This window comes from Numenius arquata, chromosome 4, assembly GCF_964106895.1.
Source record: "Numenius arquata chromosome 4, bNumArq3.hap1.1, whole genome shotgun sequence".
Taxonomy (NCBI): Eukaryota; Metazoa; Chordata; class Aves; order Charadriiformes; family Scolopacidae; genus Numenius; species Numenius arquata.
The window spans coordinates 22,304,023-22,325,246 of NC_133579.1; the positions used below are offsets into that span (position 1 = coordinate 22,304,023).

A 21,224-nucleotide genomic window follows, 5' to 3' on the forward strand; every position below is an offset into this window, starting at 1 on the left:
TTCGGCAGCACACTGAAAGAAGGGAGCTGAGGGTTTTGTTTAGGCAGGTCCCCTGCTCTCTTGCTGGAGATCTGAAAGGGGGTGCTGACCAGCGAGAGGTCCACGCCGCACACAGCCACATCTCCCCACAGTCAAAAAGTGACTCTTTACCCATAGCAAAGAGGCCAAAACGTATCCAACGCTTTTGCTACAAATTTTACCGCAATGCAAAGAATATTGGCTACCAACAAGCAGGATTTGCTTCGATACACCATTTGTAGGGCATTCAACAGGTCTTTAAGGTCATTTAAGGGCAAATAATTGGCATGAGCAGGAGGGGTGCTCACAACTCTGACCATCACCTAAGACACTCCCTGTGGACAGCCATGACTGCTCTTTGGAAGGACAACAGCCACTGCCACCAAAATACCGCAGTACAAGAGACCTGCCACAATACTGACAGATCAGAGACGTTTTGGCCAAAGTCAACTAGATGCACTTAGCTAAAGTGGCTCGCTGGCTTCATCTCCATGACCAAACCCCAAGTCCTCCATCCTCCAGGCATCTCCCCAAGGAACTATAAAAGGCATTTCGCTCCTGCTGCCGCCCCCAGCTCCCCAGACCAGAATGACTTCAAAGCCAAAACAGCATTTGCCTGTACAAGCTGGTGCCAAATCTGAGCCAACAAGCAGAATTTAGAAACAGGTTGCAGCAATGCTAGCTACAAAGCTTAATCTTTACCAGATATATTAACAGCAGGAATCGGATGTAAGCCCAATATTTACATGGAAGAGCTCCTTCCCCTCCCCTTAATATTTTGCTTCTCTTCTCTAACCAGAACAGTTAAAAACCCAATCTATCAGTTCAGGCAATCTGTATTCCCGAATTAAGCAACCAAAACCAAGCCTAACTTCAAACTGCTTACCAATGCCTTCTTTATGGGCTTAACATAGTAAGCTCAAGTCAAAATTTAATGCTGAGGGACTTGATGTGAGCTGAACACACAGAACTTCTCTTTATATTGTAACGGCAAAAAAGCCAAAGTAAATTTATTCTTTGCTAATACAGAATATTCACTTCCTGACATCTTTGCAGTGTTAATATTTAGAATAACTTCTGGGACTTAAATATATATGGATAAAACAAAGGAAAATGTCTTAGTGGAAAAGTTGAAAACCTACCTAATAAAATTTATATACTCTTAAGAAGGAATTGGATTTCAAATTTGTCCTGTGTTTCTTGAGACCCTATTCTCTTCATAATCAATGATGAAAGTGCTAGCAGATCCAGTGGAAGTAGGACTGAGATCTCTATAGGCTTACTATTAGTGAGTGCTTTAAAAAGAACCCACCTCCTGGGGAGAGGGGGATAAAAATCATTCATTTGTGCATGTTTAACTACCATCAAAATATTCTCCTAAAAATATCTTTGATTATTTCTAGCCATATATAAGGAACAGATGATCTTCGAAATGCAGCCGATCTCTCCATTGACCTAAATTAACAAACACTTGGAACAGAATTAGTTTCTATTGGATATTTACTATATATTTGATTTTCATCAATGTTTCTTCCATGCAGAAACCACTGGAGTTTCAAGAAGACCCCAGTTAAATTTTACAAAGATTATTTTTTTAATGGTACAATTACAGCCCACAGTTTCAAAAGAAAATATTTTCTCATCTGCAATTTTCAGTAATTCAATTTGTTTCTGATTTTTGGTACCTTAATTGCAAGTCTTTTCGAGGACTTAATCCTTTAGCTATGTAGCTATTGTGGCCTCATATGATAAGGCTAGAAGTTCAGGTTCTAACATTTGAATGCATAACAGTTTTGTGGGTGTAAGGGCATAAAACAAGGTTTTTCCTCATAAATGAAGAGGGTAAATCTTACTTGTTTAGCAAATGCATTCCATAGTACAGTTTTTGAATTATATCCTAGATTCAATATTTCATATTCTGTTCTCCTCAATGTAAAAGAAACAGAGGACACGTTACAGTCAATCTTTTCTGATTCTACCTTATTTCTCTTCGCTGTCAGTCTCTGAAATTCAGTATCTTCTCTGTCTCTCTGTTTGATTTACCCCTTCTTAGTAACTCAATAGATTAATGCACGGCCATGTGTATATGTGTATGCGGTGGTGGTAGGATTGGAGATGGTGATGGATGAATCAAATTTAACAACTGAGCAGAGAATCATCAACAAAAACAGGTTTCTTCAATGCAAAACTTCAAATGAGGGAGGGAAATGCTTTTGTAAGCCAGAAAAAAAAGCTTATCAAGTATATTAATACCCAAAAGCTAATAGAGAAAAAATGCCCACCGAAATACATGCAAGGAACCAGGGTATTATGAGAAGTAAATAAGAAAAATACAATTGTTTAAAGCACAGAGCTACATACAAGAACACAGAACTACTTTGTTGACTTGTCAAAAAATAAAAAACATGATGCCCATACTAAAGTCAAAATACGACTGAAGACCAAAAGAGCAAAACGTGCACTGCTGGGCTACTTCTGGGTATTTCCTAAACAGCTCTTGAATGCTATGTAGAAAACACTGCGCTGACTGTTGAACGGATTTACTTTTCAAAAAAAAGTCTGAGGCAGGAATTGACTTTTACAACATCGTAGAAATGCAAAAGGACTATAAAAATACTGATTCAAGACAGGTACATACACATATATACAACTATGTATATTCCAGTTTCCTTTCACTGAATTAGGTATTTTTTCCCCTCCCTAACAACTCTGCGTTTCTCTGAGCGCTCTGCAAGCAGGTCACTTTAATACAAAACCCCCAGAACTCTACCTTGGTGTCGTGGCGTATTGCCGAGACTGGGGTGACTTCCTCTGCTCTTTTCTTTTTGCCCTCTTCATCATCTTTCTCTTCTTCTGCCTTTTTCTCCGGAGTCACAGTGGTTATCAAGTTGGTCTGAGAGATGCCCTTTGTTGTGGCGTACTGGCCAGTACCAACCTCTGCAGCAGACACAGAATCCTTCATGTACATTTCATGGTTTTCATTCACTGATGCTAAAAGCAAATATTTAAAGAGGGAAAGTCTGAAATAGCTTTTGCTCAGAAGCTGCGTAAAATTAAAAAGCTGGGTTAGTAAAACATTTGAGATATTGCTGAAAACACAACTATGTGTCATGTTTCAGGATACCAGAAGCATATGCATACATTTAAATAAACTGTTTACTTGAAATAAAGCTTGTAGCTTTTATATGCATAAACATATATTATGGATGTGTATACACACATTACTGTAGCTAATGTGCGCATTACACAGTTGTTAAATGTTAGCAAGCCATTAAAACAGCTACTGTAGTAAAACATCAGAAAAAAAATCTGGAAATAAAAAATAAGGAAAGCTAGCTATGACATCAGCCATGGGGGTGGAAGAGATTTTTTTTTTAAATCTGTCAGAATATAACAATGTAGATCAAATGCACGGTAAGTAGCGCACTGCATTGCAGGCAATGACAATATTGATGTAACACAGGCATAATATCTGAGAATTGAGAAATGGGATCTTTGTATTATCGAGTATTAAAGTCTGCCAGCTAAGCGAGCTCATTATCGCAAAAAATTCTGGGAACTGACGGCATTCAATTCAGTGAATCAAACCAGAATATTTTAGGATGTAAACACTGGATAATTCAGCAAACTTAAATATATATGTAAATGATTTTGAAATAAATAGTAAATTTACAGATGGAATATAATTAAAACATTAATATATACCCAGACCCTGCTCTTTACTATTGCATAACTAATTTCTAAGTCAATAGGACTATCCAAATTTATAAAGTTACTTGCACCTGTAACAAATGAGAGGGCTGGGATCACAGTGTTGATTGCAATGCAGAATGTTACAGACACATTTTGTGTTATAGTAACAACATTAGTGAAGAAATCATAAGCATTGACTAAAAAAACCTCTTTTCCCCATTTGCACTTACACAAATTAACATCATAAAAACCTTGCAGAGTCTAACAAATGCTGGGGAAAAGCGTTTCAGATATCTTGTCTCTTGGGAATGAGTTTAGGAGGCAGGAGAAAGCCAAGGGAGTAGAGGAAGACATCTTGTTTAGATGTTACAAACAAAATAACGCAGAAGGGTAATTTCTGCTTTGAGACACATGCACAGCAATCAGGTCACCAGTTGCTTGGTAACGAGCAAGAAGCACATCAGAATTAGAAGATTCCAAAATAATTAATGACAAGCAGCACCTTTAGGGGGAGAAAAGAAGGCTTGTCACTAGTACTTTTAAATCAAAGCTTCTGTCCCTCCCCACCAGCAGCTATATTCATTGCAATTTGTTTGTGATATTTTGTGTGAGAATTGACCTTTTTTTTTTCTTTTAACTGTAGCAATTCTGAATTTACCCTCAGTCTTTTTGTCTACAAAAATAAACTACAACCTCTTTTTACTCATTAGCTGACAAGAGTAACAGCTGATGAAGTAACTGAGACTGAATCACATGCTGGTTTAACCTAAGGGAGCAGGAGAATCCTCCAGGAACTTCAGAGAAGGAGAGGAGGAGGAATGACATACTATAAACCTGTATATGTTACTCTCCATCTCACACCTTCAAAAGTAATGTATGGAAAAAAGCCTGTTAGCACTCATCCGACTAGGACACGAGGTAATCGGAAGCAAGTGTTATTACTCAATCAAGGGAAATAATTCATTTATGAATTGTAACATATACTTAGATGAAAAACCTACATAGGAAAAAAAGCCAAGTTAAAGCAAAACTCAGAGAGTTACTCATGCAAACCCTGAAAAAGTGCTGAAGCCTGACTTGCTTGGGCAGGCTGGCAGGTCCAGGCGTCCTGTCCTTCCCCAAAAAGGGGAAGTCCTTTGCAGGTGTAAGGACAAGGAGGAGGGCTCCACAAAGAGTGGGGTCCCAATGACCTCCTCCAGGCAAACACTTTGGAAGGACCACAGCACAGTATTTCTCTGTATCCTTCCCTAACCCTGCAGTGACCGCGCAGGTACTCACAGCTTCCACTCTGCTGAAGCTCAAGGAGATGGGATGACAACAGGCTTGTACCTAATCTAAAGCAGTGACCACTGTGATGATAACTGCTGACAAAATCAATTAAGAGGACCTTACCCCCATCTAAGCTGCGAGACATAGTGTAACGTTTACTAGAAGACCGCTCGAAGTAAGGTGCAGGACGGTCTATGAGGGCGCTGGCTCTTCTCGTCTGGGCCTGCGTTCGGCCGCTGTAGCGAAACTTGGAGCCCAGTGTGAGGAACTTCTTTGGAGGTGCTTCTGGCAGCAGGAGCCTAAAACACACCAAGCAGTGCACCCATTACTCTGCCATCCTCCAAAAATCAGTCCACTATGTCTGCATAGGAAAGACGACGACTGTTGGGTGTCACTCTCCACCGTAAGCTGTGGCTCACGGGTCTGTGGCTAAAAGGGAATCAAAGGATGCCCCTTATAGAGCATGACAAAACTGCTTAGCTAATGCAGTCGAAGAGCTGAGTTCTTCCTAATGGGCAAGAATCACTCAATCCCTTCCTGCTTGAAAATCAGATTTATTATTTTCTAATGACCAAAACTAAAAACAAGGTGTTCCTTGTATCAGGGACTCTGATCTGGGCTGAAATACATATATATTTCTTATACGTGCAATTTCTGACAGTGCTATAGCTGAGAACAGGACCAGAACAGACTTCCAGTAGATGCAGGGCAGTATTCATTCACAGGGATGCAGACATTTTTCAGGTTAGAGCCTTCCCACCCTCAGTATTTTGGCTACAGGAGTTTGCTGAAGAAGGCACTTCTCCTGCTACGGAGTTTATGCTTTAGACATTGATTTTCCATCTGAAAACACCCAAAAAATGCAAACTGAATTTCTTTTTAGATCTTTTGCTACTGAGACTGCATTTCATATGAACATATAGGCAGCCTGAACCAATAGTTTTAAGAAAGGAGAAAAATTCTTCAGTCCCCACAAACATCTTGAGAGGGGTTTTTAAGTGCTGTATGTCCTTTGTCGCCATTGAAAAATCTCACCCTTTTGGGTTCCCATTCCTAAGTATCTCCTTGCTGACTATCTCAGCACAAATTAATTACAGCATTTAATCCAGTATCCCAAGCTTTACTCAGGTCTTCTTGGATGTCAAAAACATAGCTGCAAAATACCTCAGTAATACAAAAATTACAGCTATAGATTGGTATTCACCAACTACCGTCTGTATTTTCATATGTAATTAAATAAAAATCTCCTTTTTTGTTTTAAAACTCTTACCCACATCCCCCAGTAATTTTCCATATAAGTTGTTCTCCCTATACAAGCGTATGTGCAGAAGCGCAGCAGAGTCCCTTCATCTCTTTAATTATAGCAGCTGATAATATCATGGCACAGATAAAGCAAAACGATTAATTGGAACCATATGGTGACTTAAAATATTCAGTATCTATCTGAAATAGTATGAATAATTTGGGTGAAACATTTCAAATTTCGAAGAAGCAATAACTTTCCCTTGTCTGCTCAGAGATACCTCGTAATCAAAAAGACAATTTGACTTGAAGGGCTTCGTCTCTGCTGACAGAACTGGTCTTTTCTGTTGTGTTTCATACCACACCTTTAGGAAAAGAAAACCACATACCTGAAAAATGTATGGTGCTCAACACATACTTTCCATAAGCGCTTTGCAGCACGATGATTTGGCAACTTAAACCCAATAGTACTTTCAAACTGCTCAAACTAGGTAGGAAAAAAGAAAAAGTATGTATTTGATGCTGTGCATCTATTTTTACAGTGTACACAGGTTCATCTTAATTTCCTCCGTCTGTATCATCTCATTGCATGGATGAACGTATATGCTCATGTATATAACCACATACACACATATTCTACAGACTACTGCCTGGGAAGGAAGCTGTGAGTGATAATCAAAAGGTAACCTTTGAAGATTGTTTTTCAGGGAGAACCTAGATAACAAGCAAGAGGTTTTTTTGATGGTGACAGTGATGTTTTATGGCCTATAGTAACAAAGAGATCAGTTAAGGCTTGAGACTTCTGAGAAAAACATCATTTAAGTGTTTTAACCCTGTTGGTTTAACTTCACCAGTTTAAACAGCGGGAAGCCTGGTAACAGCCTGGAGGGGAGCAATAGTCCCCAGGGACTGATTTGGTCTCACACAGCCTTAGATTAAGGAGATTTACAGTGAAAGAACTAGAGTTCGTAAATTACAGTGGTTTTAGCTAATTTATCTCCCGGGGAGGATGAGGAAAAGACAGGTAATTGAAAGAGTCGGCTGGGGATACTAAGAGACCTTTCTAGGTTGTGCTGCAGATTTATATTCCAGATGCAAAAGCTGTGCCAACTACAACTGCTGTAACATGTTGATGGCAACATGCAGACAGCTAAGTAGGTGGAATAGTGTTGCTGTGACCAGGGAAAGGTAGGCAGAAAGGCACTTGTAAGGAAACTTGGGTCCCTACGGGGAACTGACAGAGAGAAATAAGGCAGGAAACAGCAAAACAATAAAGATGATATAAGCGACACATGGGATGGTGACTCACATCATCATCAAATGTGATTTGGAAAGAAACTGTACCGATTATTTTGCATAAGGAACTATGACCTGGTCACAGGATGCTACACACCAAGACCAGCAGAGTTCAGCAGGACTTCAGTGGTGGAGAGCTTGAGTACAGGCATTGGGAACATCAGTGGCTATTCATTTATTTTAAAAATCAAACTCAAGACTGGGAAGTTGGTCATTAAAACTGTGTCTGCTGAGAGGCAGAGGATATAGTTTTGTGGAATTTAGTTTAGGACTCTAAAACCGGCTCAAGCCCTGGGGGTCAGGGTCGGTGGGGGGAGGGTCAACAGATTTCCCAGGTCACTTATGACGCCAGCACTGGAGACATTGGCTCGGGACTCCCAAATGGCATATTGCACTAAGGGAGAAATGCCAGTCCTCCACCCTCTAACATAGATTTGGGTTTTTCATATATCACAGACTGATTATTGTACCAGCTTAAAATGTATGTGTACTTAATATGTACTTAAAATGGAGACACTCCTTTGCCTCTCATGATCTGATTTATCATCTTATTTCTGCCTTGGTGCATGCTCAACCCATGAGGTAGGTATTTGCTGTGCATCAGGCTGAGCCACGAGAGGGCACTCACTGTACGAGATTTCACATCACCTTCTCCAGAACCAGAACATGAGCTCCTGCCGGCCTGGAAGGGCTAATGCCTGTAGCCACCAAAAATGCTGAATGTTGGATGTTTGACTCCATTTTTATCAGTCTCCAGATTTCTATGCAGACTTCCAATTACTAGTCTGATACACTTACAAAATTTGGTATGGCCTGTCTACATCTCTTAGTGGGTAAGAGGAATAGACAGTAATTTAATATAGAACATGATGGTGGGTGATAAGCACTCCATGAATAAGCGATATGTTACTTAAATTCCCCATATATTCACAATATGGATGACCTTTTTACATGCAGATGGCCATATTTATTCTTTATGTTAGTTCATGGATGTAAACAGAAAAACACCAAAGATGATTTTACCTGTATTTTAAATAAAGTATTTACCTAATCTTTCCTAAGAAAATCAGCACAAATTAAAAAATATAAATGGAGAGGAATGTTAAAGGCTTGTAAGACATGACACATCAACAAATCAATGAGAACACAGGTTTTTTGAAAAGGTACATTCACTAAAGAGTGTCAGGATGCCCTTACCTCTCCCGGTCGGATTTTGATGTAGAAGTTGTTCCTCTTGTAGGAAATTTTCAGAACCTTTGGCCAGGCAAATCTATTTATTCTGAGTCTGTCTCGATATATTAAGAGACCACTTGCACAAACTCCTAGCATGATTTCCACTCCTTCAGAATCCTGGAAAAAGCAAACAGTGCACTTTGTTGATTATTTCTCTCCTTACATCCCACAGCACTACATATTCTTGTATACTGTGTTTCTGTTTGAGCTACGTCTTTTTAATGCACCAGCTGTAGTGACCTGATTTCTGAGCGCTACCCTACTCATTGACTGCATTCATGCAAGAAATAGTAAGGTTGGGCAGGGTGAGAGAAACTGAGTGTTGCGAATGTTTCCTTTCATTTTAGACAGACTCCAAAAAGAAAGGGGGAAATTTTAAGTGTTATTAAAAGAATGATATTAACCACATAGCAAAATTTTATTTGCATAATAAAAAAGTGCTATTAGCATAAATACCAGCTTGAAAATAAGTAGGACAGCACAGAAATTTACTTCTCCCAGCACCACTCATCTCCATGACTAAGGCTTGTGAATTCTTTCTTAGATAGATTTTTCTTCTGTAATTTGCTCATCTTGGCTTTAGTTGGTTTGCTAGTTTCTTTAATGCTGTTGTGCTTATGCTCAGTATTTCATTTTGAAATGACCAGAGGGCAGGAAGTTGGGCATTTGGACCAGAAAGATTCTTTAAAAGCATGCCACTGTGCCTATGCTATAACCCATTTTTAACAGGGAAGCTGTAGGTCAGACACATGAGCACTATAAAAGATTTGGCCACAATCTTATCAGAATATATCCATGAATGTGTATTTTTCGAGTAAGAAGTATACACTTTTCTTTCCTTTAGAAGCCTTCAAATAGTCTAACACCAATCTTCACTGTTTGCTATCAGCACTAGACTGTATAATTCTGTTTTTTCATTTAGCTAAGTACTAACACTGCTGGAGAAAAGAAGGATCGACCTTAAAGCACAGAGTTCCTCGGTAATTATTTTAAAATAACTTAAAGTTACAGAAGTCTGACAACAGAAGCTATGAAGATGTTCACCCTATGATAATCATGAAATGAATTAATCGTTTTCCTCTGGTTTTCCCGACAAGCCATCTTTTAGACCCACAGTGAAAATCTAATTACATTTTAAGATGAACACAAAGGCATGCATGGTCAGTCATGATGAAAAGGCTACGGCACAGCTTGAAAAACAAAAAAAACACCTTGTTTTAAAGTCAGAGGCAGAACAAAGAATTAGTGCCACAAATAATATCAGTGTTAGAAAACGCACTAATAGAGGATGTATGTTCCAACAATGATGGTATCACCCCTTAAAAGTAGATTTTTTCTAAATAAAGCTCTTGTGTGATATCATTGTGAGGTACTACAGAAGAGACAAAGCTCATTTTTTTCAGTGGACTTCAATTTCACAGTTTCCTAGGCAAAGTGTAACATCTAACTACAGTGAATACATCCTGAAAAAGAAAGTCTCATTGCCAGTAATGCCACTGCTTGGCAAATGCCTGAAATGCATGCGTGCTCATATACGGCACATCGTTGCAGGTGCAAGGGGCTCCTTCTTCTGATACACCCTCTCAAAAACTTGTAGAGAAATGCCTTCTTCCCTCAGCCCCACCTTTGCAGCAGATCTAAGTCCATTCATGGCTTCTGCTACTTGTCGGTGTCAGAGTCTGCTTTTCAATGTGATACTACTGCTGCAAAATGAAACCTGAATAGAAGAATTTGGCTTTTTTCAGGAGCGATGTGGTTGCATAGAACAGAAAACTGTTAGCTGTAATGTCCGAGGCACGAGACGCTGAGCTGCACAGCCCTGCAGCTCTGCATACGAATGGGAGGCTTTATCGGAGAGGTGACAGCCCATAGGACAAATCTGTCTATTTGAACATTTTTTATCGTAGCCTTGTGCTGGATAATTGAGAACTAGTTTTAACAGCAGCTGGCGAATCCAGCATCTGTTGAATACCTAAGATACTGGCACAGCCTTAATGAATTGACATTTACATAGAGACATCTGCCACGACGTGACTTCAAAAAGGCATCTACAGACATACTTGTCCCCTAGTCTGGTACCATCAGATCTCACTGGCAGACCTAATTAAAACTAAACATTACTTCTCATGTAGAGTCTACTTTTCCCACCTCCAGCTCAATTTCCAAGATTACTGTTGGGTGTCTTAACCCACAGAGAGACCCAAATTGGCAAGCACTGCAGCTTTTTAAATTAAGAACATCACTTTAGAGAGAGATCAGCTTGTCTAACAACTTCTCTTGCTCTGAGTCTTTCCATATGAAAAACAGAAGAGTAAAACTTGTAGAAGAGTAAAAAATGTTAGTATACATTTTTTAGAAAAAAAATAGGATATCCTGAGGTAAACATTTTTTCTCCAATATTCTGAAAAAAATACTTGGGCTTTAATGTTATGCTACGTTAAATTTTCAGTAACAAAGCCCGTAACGTATTTAGAACAGGAATTCACTTTGTTGCTGCTTGGCAGATTTCTTTGTGTTGGAGAAAGGATGCTGAAAAAAAAAACTACTGAGTGAAATTCGCCAATCCGTTTCTATCTCTGCTCCAAACATGCCTCAAGATTTTGTGCCTATCTGCAAGACACAGGGAAAGCAGCAGCATGCCTCCTGGTAGAGTGCTGCCCATTGAGCCATATCCAGATTTTTCATTTTCAGTGAAGACAATTAACAGAACGCAAAAGATTGCCTTGAATTCTGTAACACACATGCACAGCTACTACAAAATGCCCCAGGGACACAGCTGCAGGCCCTTTCAAGATCCGAGCTGCAAATTCATCTCGGTTCTTGAAAGGATCTGCTGCAGCATAAAACCAGGCTCACAATAATTTAACCTTTACAGAAAATGCAGTGCTCTCCACAGCTCAGGATTCCTTGTTCAGCACTCGTTTGCCAAGGATGCTTGCTAACCTCAAAGATGTTAAAATCCATTAGCCTTACTTTGAAGAGTAAAGAAAAAAAATACTAATTATTTATTTGGAAAAACAAAATGAAGAACAGACAACTAGCACAAGGCTCTCCCAAGCCACAATAAGAATGACCATGTTTTATTCATAACTTAACCTGACAATGACTAGAGAAACTACTTGATCATGGGAGAATGTTTCCAGCAGAAATGCAGCCCTTCCAGTCAACTGCAACAACCACACTTCAGAAGAGACACAAGCCACTGTCTCCCCATTACTATCCATCTGATTAGGTTTCCAGCAAGGCTAAATAATTGCTTGAAAGTTCTCTGCAGTGTTAGAAATGGTCTGCTTATCTAGTTAAGATACCACAGTTGGCCTTATTAAGTTGGAAAATGTAGCTGAATGAAATGACAATTGATCACTCTCTGGACAGCTTCTAATATCCTTCCTCATTACTCTGTCCATTCAGTATTTTCCCAAAGGATTTGGTTATTTAATTAACATAAAAGGTTGATGTGCAACATCTTTGTATCTATAGGCTAGGTTATGTTACAGTTACAAGATATATTTATGCTTATCTCATGAGTCATCTTTCCTCGTGTTGACACATGATTTATCCCACAAAATGCCCATCTCAAAACAACAAGAAAGAATAAATCAAGGAGTCCATGCAGATTCAAGTACTAAGCCAGAGGAGAAAGATGACCCGTGAAAGAACTGTAAATCCATACCTTGGCATGATGGAGATCTACTCCATACATTGACAGTTTTTTGGCATTCTCCAGGAAATGCATCTCAGCCTCCGCAGGTGTCATTCCCCTGAGGAAAAGCAACCGATTCTAGCATCAATGCTAAGGAAATAGAGACCAGAATAAAATCCAGCACCTGGAAAACACTTTCATCCTGTTAGAACTACAGCCGTGCCTCTTAGATGGCTGGGTACCTACCGGAGCCAAAGCTTTGGTGCAGACCCTGCAACTCTGTCAGAGTTGCAAAGCTCTTCTCTAACCAAAGACATGGCGAGGAGCCTTGTCCAGAAAATATTCCTATTAGGTATACTGCAGCAGGTTCTAACGTTTCCTGATGTACCAGGATGGTACCCGCAGGCAGGCTGCAGCCCGCACCGATGCCCTTTGCCCACCTGTGGCTCTTGTGCAGCTCAATCACTTTATCCTCCAGCTCTTTCGTGTGATTCGGCGCGAAGCGGAACTCACTGACGTAGTCGCTGCCGTACTCGTCGGGGTCGTAGTCACCGAGCTCTGACTGCACGGTGTAAGAGCCCAGCAGGGCCAGGGTGACAAATGAGCATGGCAGCCGACCTGACACGATATCATCTCTCAGCTGCAAGCAGAGGTAGTACCTGCAACGGAGCACCAAGGGGGCTCAGAAAGCGCTCCTCCACCACCATCCCCAAAGGAGTGCCATCCAAGGACCGTCAAGAGGCCTTGACTCCTCCACTAATTTGCAAACAACTCCCAATCTCAAGGTATTTCAGGTGTTAACAAGGACAATAATAATTTTGAAAAAAAAAACCCAAAACACCACCTTGCCTAACTTATGAGTGGCAAAGTCTAATTTATCTTTATAAAGCAGTGTGGAGATTTCTTAATAAAATAGGTTATTACTTTGTTTAGGGACCTAGCTGGAGAGTAAGCCATTAAACATACCAGGTTTCTATCATAAATCACTAAGATATATGGCTACCTGATAATTATTTTCTTTAAGGAGAAAAAAATAATTAAAACCCCAAATACTATTCATTAAAGGGTAGCTGAACTCCAAGCCATTAAAAAAACATAAGATAGCTCAACATTTTGCTAAAGAGACATCTCAAAAATATATTTAAACAGTAAATGCTGTTAAAACCATGGTGATAAAGAGTGCAAGGGATCACCAGATAGAAGAAAACAGAAGAAAAGTGAAGAGTGTTGGATTGGTGGTGGAGGCACGGAGTTCCCAGGGGAGATTTGAGGGTAACGAGATAAAAAGCAATCCTTTCTTTTGGAAGATCTCTGTTGGAGTGTGAACTCTTGGCATGCTGTCTTTTGGCACAAAGCGTAGCACAGGGAAGTCTGACCTAAGCCAAAAGGCTTCATGCTACCTTAAAAGCAACAAGTAGTCCACAAAGCAACAAAGGTTAAAAATATCCACAGGTGGCAAAAATGTTAAAACAGGCTCGAGAACGTTTTGCTGATGGCACAAAACTCGTCACGGCTCCAAAGTTTTCCTGCCTTATACCAAGGAGGAAACCAGGTGAAGTTTTTTTTTCCATTGTGCTCACAATCTCTATACGAAACCAGAGAGCAGAGGTGCAGATTGCAGAGCTAGCTGACTTGGATAGCAGGGAACAGCCATTCATTACCACCACATTCCCTGTACCAGGCGCATCAGCTGCTTACCTTGTCAAATGACATACCAAATTTACATGCATGCTTGTTCTCATCCCACTTCTTTTCTTTCATAGTTATGGTTTTACTGACAATAATAACTTGTTACCACTGGCAAACCCGGGCATCTTTGTGAAAATCAAAATCAACTCTCAGGAATATACATACCGGAAAAGCTTGGTTTTAGGGCTAAATTATAGAAAAGAAAAAGTCTTCTTAGCTCAGAGGACAAACAGTGTTCACGGTGTCTTTTCTGCCAAAGCATCGCATATTTTCCATAAGCTCATAAGAGAAAGGAAACCAATGGGAATACAAAACATTCCTTTTCTTGGGTAATTAGAGTGCAAGTGCTACTACGAACAGCTTTTAAGTCCCTACTGGAAAGGTATTTAATGTTTTAAACACCTGGTAATATCTTCAGATAGCTGGGCAGGGTCTGGAGGGTAGAATTTCACATTAAATGCAAACTGCCAAGCACCACCTGGAAAAGAACACAGGTTGACTGAAAGTACACTGTAAGTGCAAATAGAGATGCTCATACTGTTTGATTACCAGCAGACTTAAAAATATCCCAGCCAAGCAATTCATAAGAACAGGATATAGCATCTTTTTCCCATATCTCATTCTGAAGAAACTACTTTTCTCTCTCACAATTACAGTATTAGAACAGATTTTACAGCTCTTTTCTTATTTAGTAAGATTTCCACTGAAGCGGGGACCCTAAGGGTGCAGTCATTTATTACTAACACTAAAAAACCCCTCAGTCCGAAAACAATGTTTACTGGAATTAACCATCTGAAAGCACAGCCTATACAAGCTTTGAAAACCAATAACCCAAAAGACAGAGGCACTGGGAACGCTGCAAGCTTGAGTCCGAATGGGCTCCGGATTGGGGTGATGTGCCGAGGTCTGGCTGCCCAAAGCAGCTCACAGCATCCTCGCAGAATGCTGCCTCAGCACATAGCTCCTGTCTCCAGCAGACAGAAATTCCTGTGCAGACAAAACTGCAAGGACAAACGCAGAGAGTAGGAATGAAAACCAGTACATAACACTGAGGATGGGATGGATAGTGGTTTGCATCACCACAGTTTGTGCAATTTTTTTTGAGTGTCAGCTTTAAATGTTGTAAGGAAAGAATACCAAGACTAAAAAAGAGTTGAATATAGTAAGTAAATAAAAGAGCTATTCTGAAAAAAGGGACAGGTTATCCTAGCATGTCTCAAATACAAACAGCAGAAACAAAACCCCAAACCACAGCGTTCTTACAAGCAACACGGTAGTTTTTCAGTAATAAGACTTTTCACCGTGGCCTCTGTTGTGGGATATACCTCTTATATGGACTTCTACCACATAAATGACAGTATTTCTGTTGTCAAGAAACCAAAGCCAAAGTAATGACACTTCTGTTTTCTGAAACGCATTGATGTCACATTACAAATCTAACTATAAATAAATCTCTCTCTTGAAAAGTCTCATATTGGCTGTGTAATTAGAAAGAGTTTGTGAACACTATGCAAAACAGGACTCTTCCTTGTAAACCTGACAGGGTAGGGCTTTCCCACGATCTTCAACGCAGAGGCACCTTCTGCCTATGTACCTCCTAAAAAGTATGGGATTTTAAGGTGTATCTGGTACACTCTCCTTAAGATACCTTATATGCTGGGCAGGACTGCTTGCCTGGAAATACTATATTGTTGTCCTAATTGGGTGTTTGGGGGCATTTATTTAGAGATGAAAAGGAAATTTCATCCCATGCAAAGCCCCATCCACTTTGGTCATCCACACACCCAAGAAAACAGGCTCAATGTGCGAGAAGACTTTTGACATTTACCATCAGGACTTCAGCTCTTGGTGAGACTTTTGGGCTCCTTGATTTTAGGAACTTTTCCACTCTCTTGGGCCATCAAAGCTGGTGGGAGGAAGACTTGGCAGGCAGTGAGGATGGGGCATGGTCACACAGGGAGTGGACCAGCCCCGAGGTGGGAGCAGAGCCTGTGGATGACATCTGGCCCCATAACAGAGGGAAGAAGCCATGGCCCAAAAACCTATTCCTCTGGCACACATGAAATAAATCAAACCTATGATGTAGTCTGTCATACAATATGGACAGTTAAGATACCGGAGTAGGAGGCCTTCACTCCTCACTTATAGGGGTTTAAATAAAACCTAACTCTGTGCAAGTTCACAGGTTATAACTAATAGTGTGTGAACAAAGGGGCCACATGCATGGCAACAGCCTCATTTCTCAACCACTGGCATGAAATCCCTGTGGTCTGCAGTGGAATCACGGGTATCTGAGTGTCGTACAACTCAACCAGCATTTAGCAGATGATATATATATACGTGTTTTGGAAAGTGTCATGGTGTCCTTTTCCAAACTTCCAGGGTGAATTGTACAGAGCAAGCAAATTATTGCTGTCATCTTCTGCAAATACAACTGTCCCCCATGTCAAGTCCAGGATGAGACTCTTCTGCCCCGGTTAATCTCTTGCTGTCACAACCTTTCATTGTCTATCTCACAGCTTGGGCACATATTAAATTTCAAATCAGTGGTGTGGAGCCGAGCTGCTTTACTTGCATTGACCATCAGTACCTTTCTCTCCAGACCCATCTTCTCAAGACTTTAAAAAAAGACAGATTTTCATTACTTTTTATTGCAGATCACTTACTTTTAATGAAGATAATACTGGTGGAAAGGTGTGGTTGCTTATAGCAAGTGGGGAAGTTTTCCAGTCAGTGTAAATTAACCCTTTGAATCTTGGAGAGGGAAGTGATCCATCTGCTGGGCCTGACCCAAAAATGTGAACTACCAGATGTATTTACTTGTGAAAGCGCAAGTTCTAGACGAGATAATTTATGAAATGTGTAAAGAAAAAAAAAAAAAACCAAAACACGGAGGCTTTCCTGCGCAAAGAAGTCACACACACAAACATTCCATCAATTTTAAAAAGTAAGGGGGAGGAAAAAAGGCAGGTCAAATTTTGAGCCTGGCAGTCTTGACAAGGTTTTCCTTCGAGAGGTTTTTGAATTTCTAATGCAGCAGACAGCTAAATTTAACAACCAAGCTTCTTAAAATATTCATGTGAAGCAGAAAATTGACTGGTTCTCTGTGAACTGAATGGTCATTTTAGGAGCAAAGTTCAAGCTTTTGAAATGCAGGAAGGAAAGATATTTTAGATAGAGTGCTATCATTGCATCAGCGAAGTATTTCAGTATGGGGCATGAGCAGCGTTCCTGGATGTGATATAAATATCAGTAACGCAAAGAAATAATTTATATACATGGCCTAGTTCCTAAGGTTACGCTGCTTAATGTCAAACTTCAGGTTTCTGCATCTCTGCAAATGTCAAGTTGTTTTCAGCAATGCAAGTTCACGTGTTACGAGCCTCAGTAACCGCCTGCACTCATTATGGGGTACGATGCATGAAAGATGCAGGTAATTCCTTTGCCAGAGACTCAGAACAGGATGCAAAAGATTGTGAAACAGGATTTATGGCCCCAGGGGGAGCATGGTCTTCTGGGGGCAGGCATTGAGAAGGGGGCCATGGTCCCATCCCGCCTATGCCCTCAACCTGTGGGCAGCGGGGCTGGGGAGAGGGGTCTGTCGAGTCCCCCCAGGTGCTGGGGGCACCCCAGTGGGACGGGCCCTTCAAGCCAAGAGTGGTGAGAGTTACCCCAGCTGTTTAGGAACAAGCCCAGAGGATCAGAGGGGCCAGGCAGTGATGGGCATGTGGTGTCCATGACATGTCACTTGTGTGCCAGGAGCCCCCTCTGCCTCTCGCATCCCTGCTCGGTACCACAGGGGTCCAGCACCTTCACAAACACTGATGGCAGTTTGGAGGAAGAGACTTTTTTTTTTTTTGGTGCAGATTTTTGGGGTCCGGATACACCAGAATTGAAGTTTTCCAGACCCCCTGAAATAAACACACAAACCATAACAAACTTACTTCGGATCTGCTTCTTGATTTCCTTGGCAGGGTCCAGCCAATTCTGCAAAGAAAATGTTTCTTTTTTTCAATTTGAATTAGAAAACACAATAAACATTATTTTAAAAAGAGCACTAGGAGTCAAAACTAGAACATGTGAAGGTCTGCAACCCCTTTTTCTCCTTGGAGCAGCAGTAGGCAGGGATAACACTAACTTTCAAGATGTGGCCCTGGGTAGAAGCAGGATATTTATTAACCTTCCCAGGCATTGAGGGGATGAATGGTTTGAAATGAAAAATAGAAATTAGTAAAATAAATCCACAGAAACCTTTTTCCAGAGTATCTTCTGGAAAAATTAAATTTCTACAAGCTTATTAAGAACAGTTGGGGTTTTTTGGTTGTTTTTTTTGCTCTGATCCTGGAAGGGCTGAAAAACCTTGCTAGAAGCAAGCATGGTGTAGGGTACAAGCCCATTTGTCACCTGGCATGGACACGAGGGGCTCCCCAGGGGCAGAGGGAGGCTGAAACCAGAGGCAGAATTGCAGCACCGGGGCTGCGCTCATCCACGCCACGCAGAGCCCGGTGACCACACCAGACAAAACCCCTGCCAAGGAGGTGGGCAAGTATCACAGCAATGTGTTACTACTCCATGGATGCCAAGAGGCAGATGAACTTCCCCCTCCCAGAGGAGATGCACAGCAGCCTGGGGTCTCTCAGTGTCGCTGTTGCAGCCAGAGCTTAAAATTAATAGAGCAGCCTGCCTCTTGGGCACTGGGACGTAAAGGCTCTGTGCTTCTGCGTTGTCCTCTAACAAAATCAAATTAATATTTAAAATGCACAACCACAGCCCAGAACAAAAAGTTCGCTTCCCCTAGGAAAGTTCCACTTTCACCAAAGAAAGATAAACAAATGTATCAGAGAAAAAAAAATACTGAAGAAATATCAAACAAGCAGAACACAACAATCTGCTCCCCCAACAAAAACAACCCGTTCGCAGCTGTCCAAACCCGGTCGGTGGTGCAAAACACGAGCCTGAAGTGCTCCAGCTATTGCTGAGCACAAAAGCACACTATGCACCAAGAAAGTAAAGATGCATCAGGATTTCTGTTTTCAAAGATGACATGTGACGTGGCCACATACACTGTCTGGTTGGAAGTTCTCTGGCAGAAGATGGAGGTGAATTGCTAAGTACTTTGACATTAAAAATATGCATGTTATTGATCAATAAATGTGGTGGCAGGCAGTATTCTTTTAGCTGTTTAGCTCTGTAAAGTAACCAGTGATCTATAAATGTTTAGTGCTTCTAAACCACCTGTTAATAATGAACTCGTTCTTCTCTTCCCTATACAGGAAAGCACACTGATCTGGAAATGCACTTAAACATCTGCCTAACTTTCACCACAACTCAAAACTAAGCATATGCTAAAGTGTTATCTTCCACTGACACGGACCAAGTGCCTGCTTAAATGATTTTCTGAATCAGAAACAAAATCCTTCTACTTAGAAGTCTCTAAAGAAAGGGGAAAAGACAGACAAAAAGACTGATTTCTTCTGTATCACATATAACTGAAACAAAGGGAAGCCTAGAAAATAAAACTGTTCTCACAAAATAGCTGAAGCAGCAGTAATAGCTCCAGGTTCATTGGGGAAGACCTTTCAGGCTGTGCAAAGCAAAAAATACCTTCACCTGGTGAGCTCTGCTGGGCTACAGCACATATTAGTACAAAGTTTTGTTACTTGTTTTCTTTCAAAATATTTATCTTAAAATGCCAAAACAACACAGCATATTTTAAATTATCCTTTTATACCCTATTTCATCATAATGTATCCAAAACAATATATATATTACCTGCACATTAGATCATCCTGGACACTGTTAATACACACGTTATTTAGGACTGAAGCGGAGATGCAAACAAGCAGAATGTGATTCACTATTGCTGCCAACTGCTTCTGAAGGCTTATGTCTTTAGCCAAATCAACCATAATGCTCAGATAAAGCAAGTCAAGACTTAAAACCTTACTTTATCTTAGCAGTTAGCAGGAGCAGTCAATCAAGTCCTGCCTATCTGGATGCCAACCACAGTATTATTAAGCCATATTTTAGTATTATATGTTTAGTAGTGTATCTATGAAAGTAAATCTGACTTTCATCTATAGCAGTGACAAAATTAATCATACCAGAAAGAGAACAAGCTATATGATTAACTTCTTTCATGTCATAAATAGGCAACAAGGAGGGAAGTCAGGAATGCTCTCGAGAGGTAGACAGCCTGAACTTCTGCTTTTTGTAAGTCTATGGAGATTGGCAAAGAAGATAAAAATAACTTCTGGACTGTTTGCAACTATTTGGGAGGGTGTGTGTCTCAGGGGAGCTCTAAAATCCATGTGCCAAATACCAGCCACAGTTTTGTGGGTTACCTTTTGGTTTTCCGTGTCTCTGTATGTTAGCCCAAAGTAGTCTTTTTCCAAAAGGTTCAAATGCTCACACACTTTGTCGAATAGCACTTGACCTCTGGAGCGTTTCTGTGGGAAATGAACAGGAAAAAAAAAATCACGTTTGCAAAACAAAGTAACATATGCATTAAAATAAAACCTTTTCTGTTTAATCCTCAAATCAACTACCCCAGAATGATTTAATTCAACTCATCCATCTTTCAAACCTATTGACCTGGAGCTTTGTAAGAATGTGCTGAATGGGGCAGATCTGCTTCTGATAAAAGTTCAAGTGTTCTTGCAGAGTTAAAAATAAGTCATCACATGTCATTTTTCAAGTTTCAGTGAGAAGATCTCTTCTGTCTTTCAAAAAATTGCAACTTCAAATGCAGGCTGAAGTGGTATCTCAGCAAATCGGAGCATTCTTTGTGTGCAACGGTAGCAACACACAAGGGCACAAAATGTTCCTGGTCACGGACTACCAGAGCTATGACTCGGGGGTGATCCACTGGAGGAAAAACCAAATGTGAGGATATTTCTGTATTTAGTAACAATGCGGACTGATTCCAGGATCCTTTTTTGTCTAACATACGAGGAAATACGATATACTACATCATCTACTGAAATCACTGCAAGAGCCTGGCATCTCATTGGGAAGGCAGCTGGGTAAGAAAGCAGCTTTCCAGTGTCCCACTAACCTTCTTTACTACTAACACGTTAGATGAGAAGATCTCTCCCTGTCAACAGCCAGAGCCCTTAGCAGAAGCTTCATAGTATCTCTC

At 40.6% G+C, this 21,224-nt stretch overlaps 1 protein-coding gene across 2 annotated transcripts in view; it reads right to left on the minus strand.

The window, feature by feature from the left end:
- The window catches only part of EPB41L3 (erythrocyte membrane protein band 4.1 like 3), a 68,334-nt gene that overhangs the window by 22,358 nt on the left and 24,752 nt on the right, over positions 1 to 21,224 (minus strand). Inside the window, exons 3-11 of one of the 2 annotated variants that reach the window (XM_074146108.1) lie at positions 20,428 to 20,532; positions 18,028 to 18,070; positions 14,486 to 14,561; positions 12,835 to 13,053; positions 12,425 to 12,512; positions 8,716 to 8,868; positions 6,612 to 6,709; positions 5,104 to 5,279; positions 2,789 to 2,955 (exon numbers count right to left, since the gene is read on the minus strand). In XM_074146108.1, the coding sequence (XP_074002209.1) occupies positions 2,789 to 2,955; positions 5,104 to 5,279; positions 6,612 to 6,709; positions 8,716 to 8,868; positions 12,425 to 12,512; positions 12,835 to 13,053; positions 14,486 to 14,561; positions 18,028 to 18,070; positions 20,428 to 20,532 (1,125 nt within the window). Of the gene's footprint in view, positions 1 to 2,788; positions 3,010 to 5,103; positions 5,280 to 6,611; positions 6,710 to 8,715; positions 8,869 to 12,424; positions 12,513 to 12,834; positions 13,054 to 14,485; positions 14,562 to 18,027; positions 18,071 to 20,427; positions 20,533 to 21,224 lie in introns of both variants that reach the window. The other variant, XM_074146107.1, reaches the window with a different exon arrangement.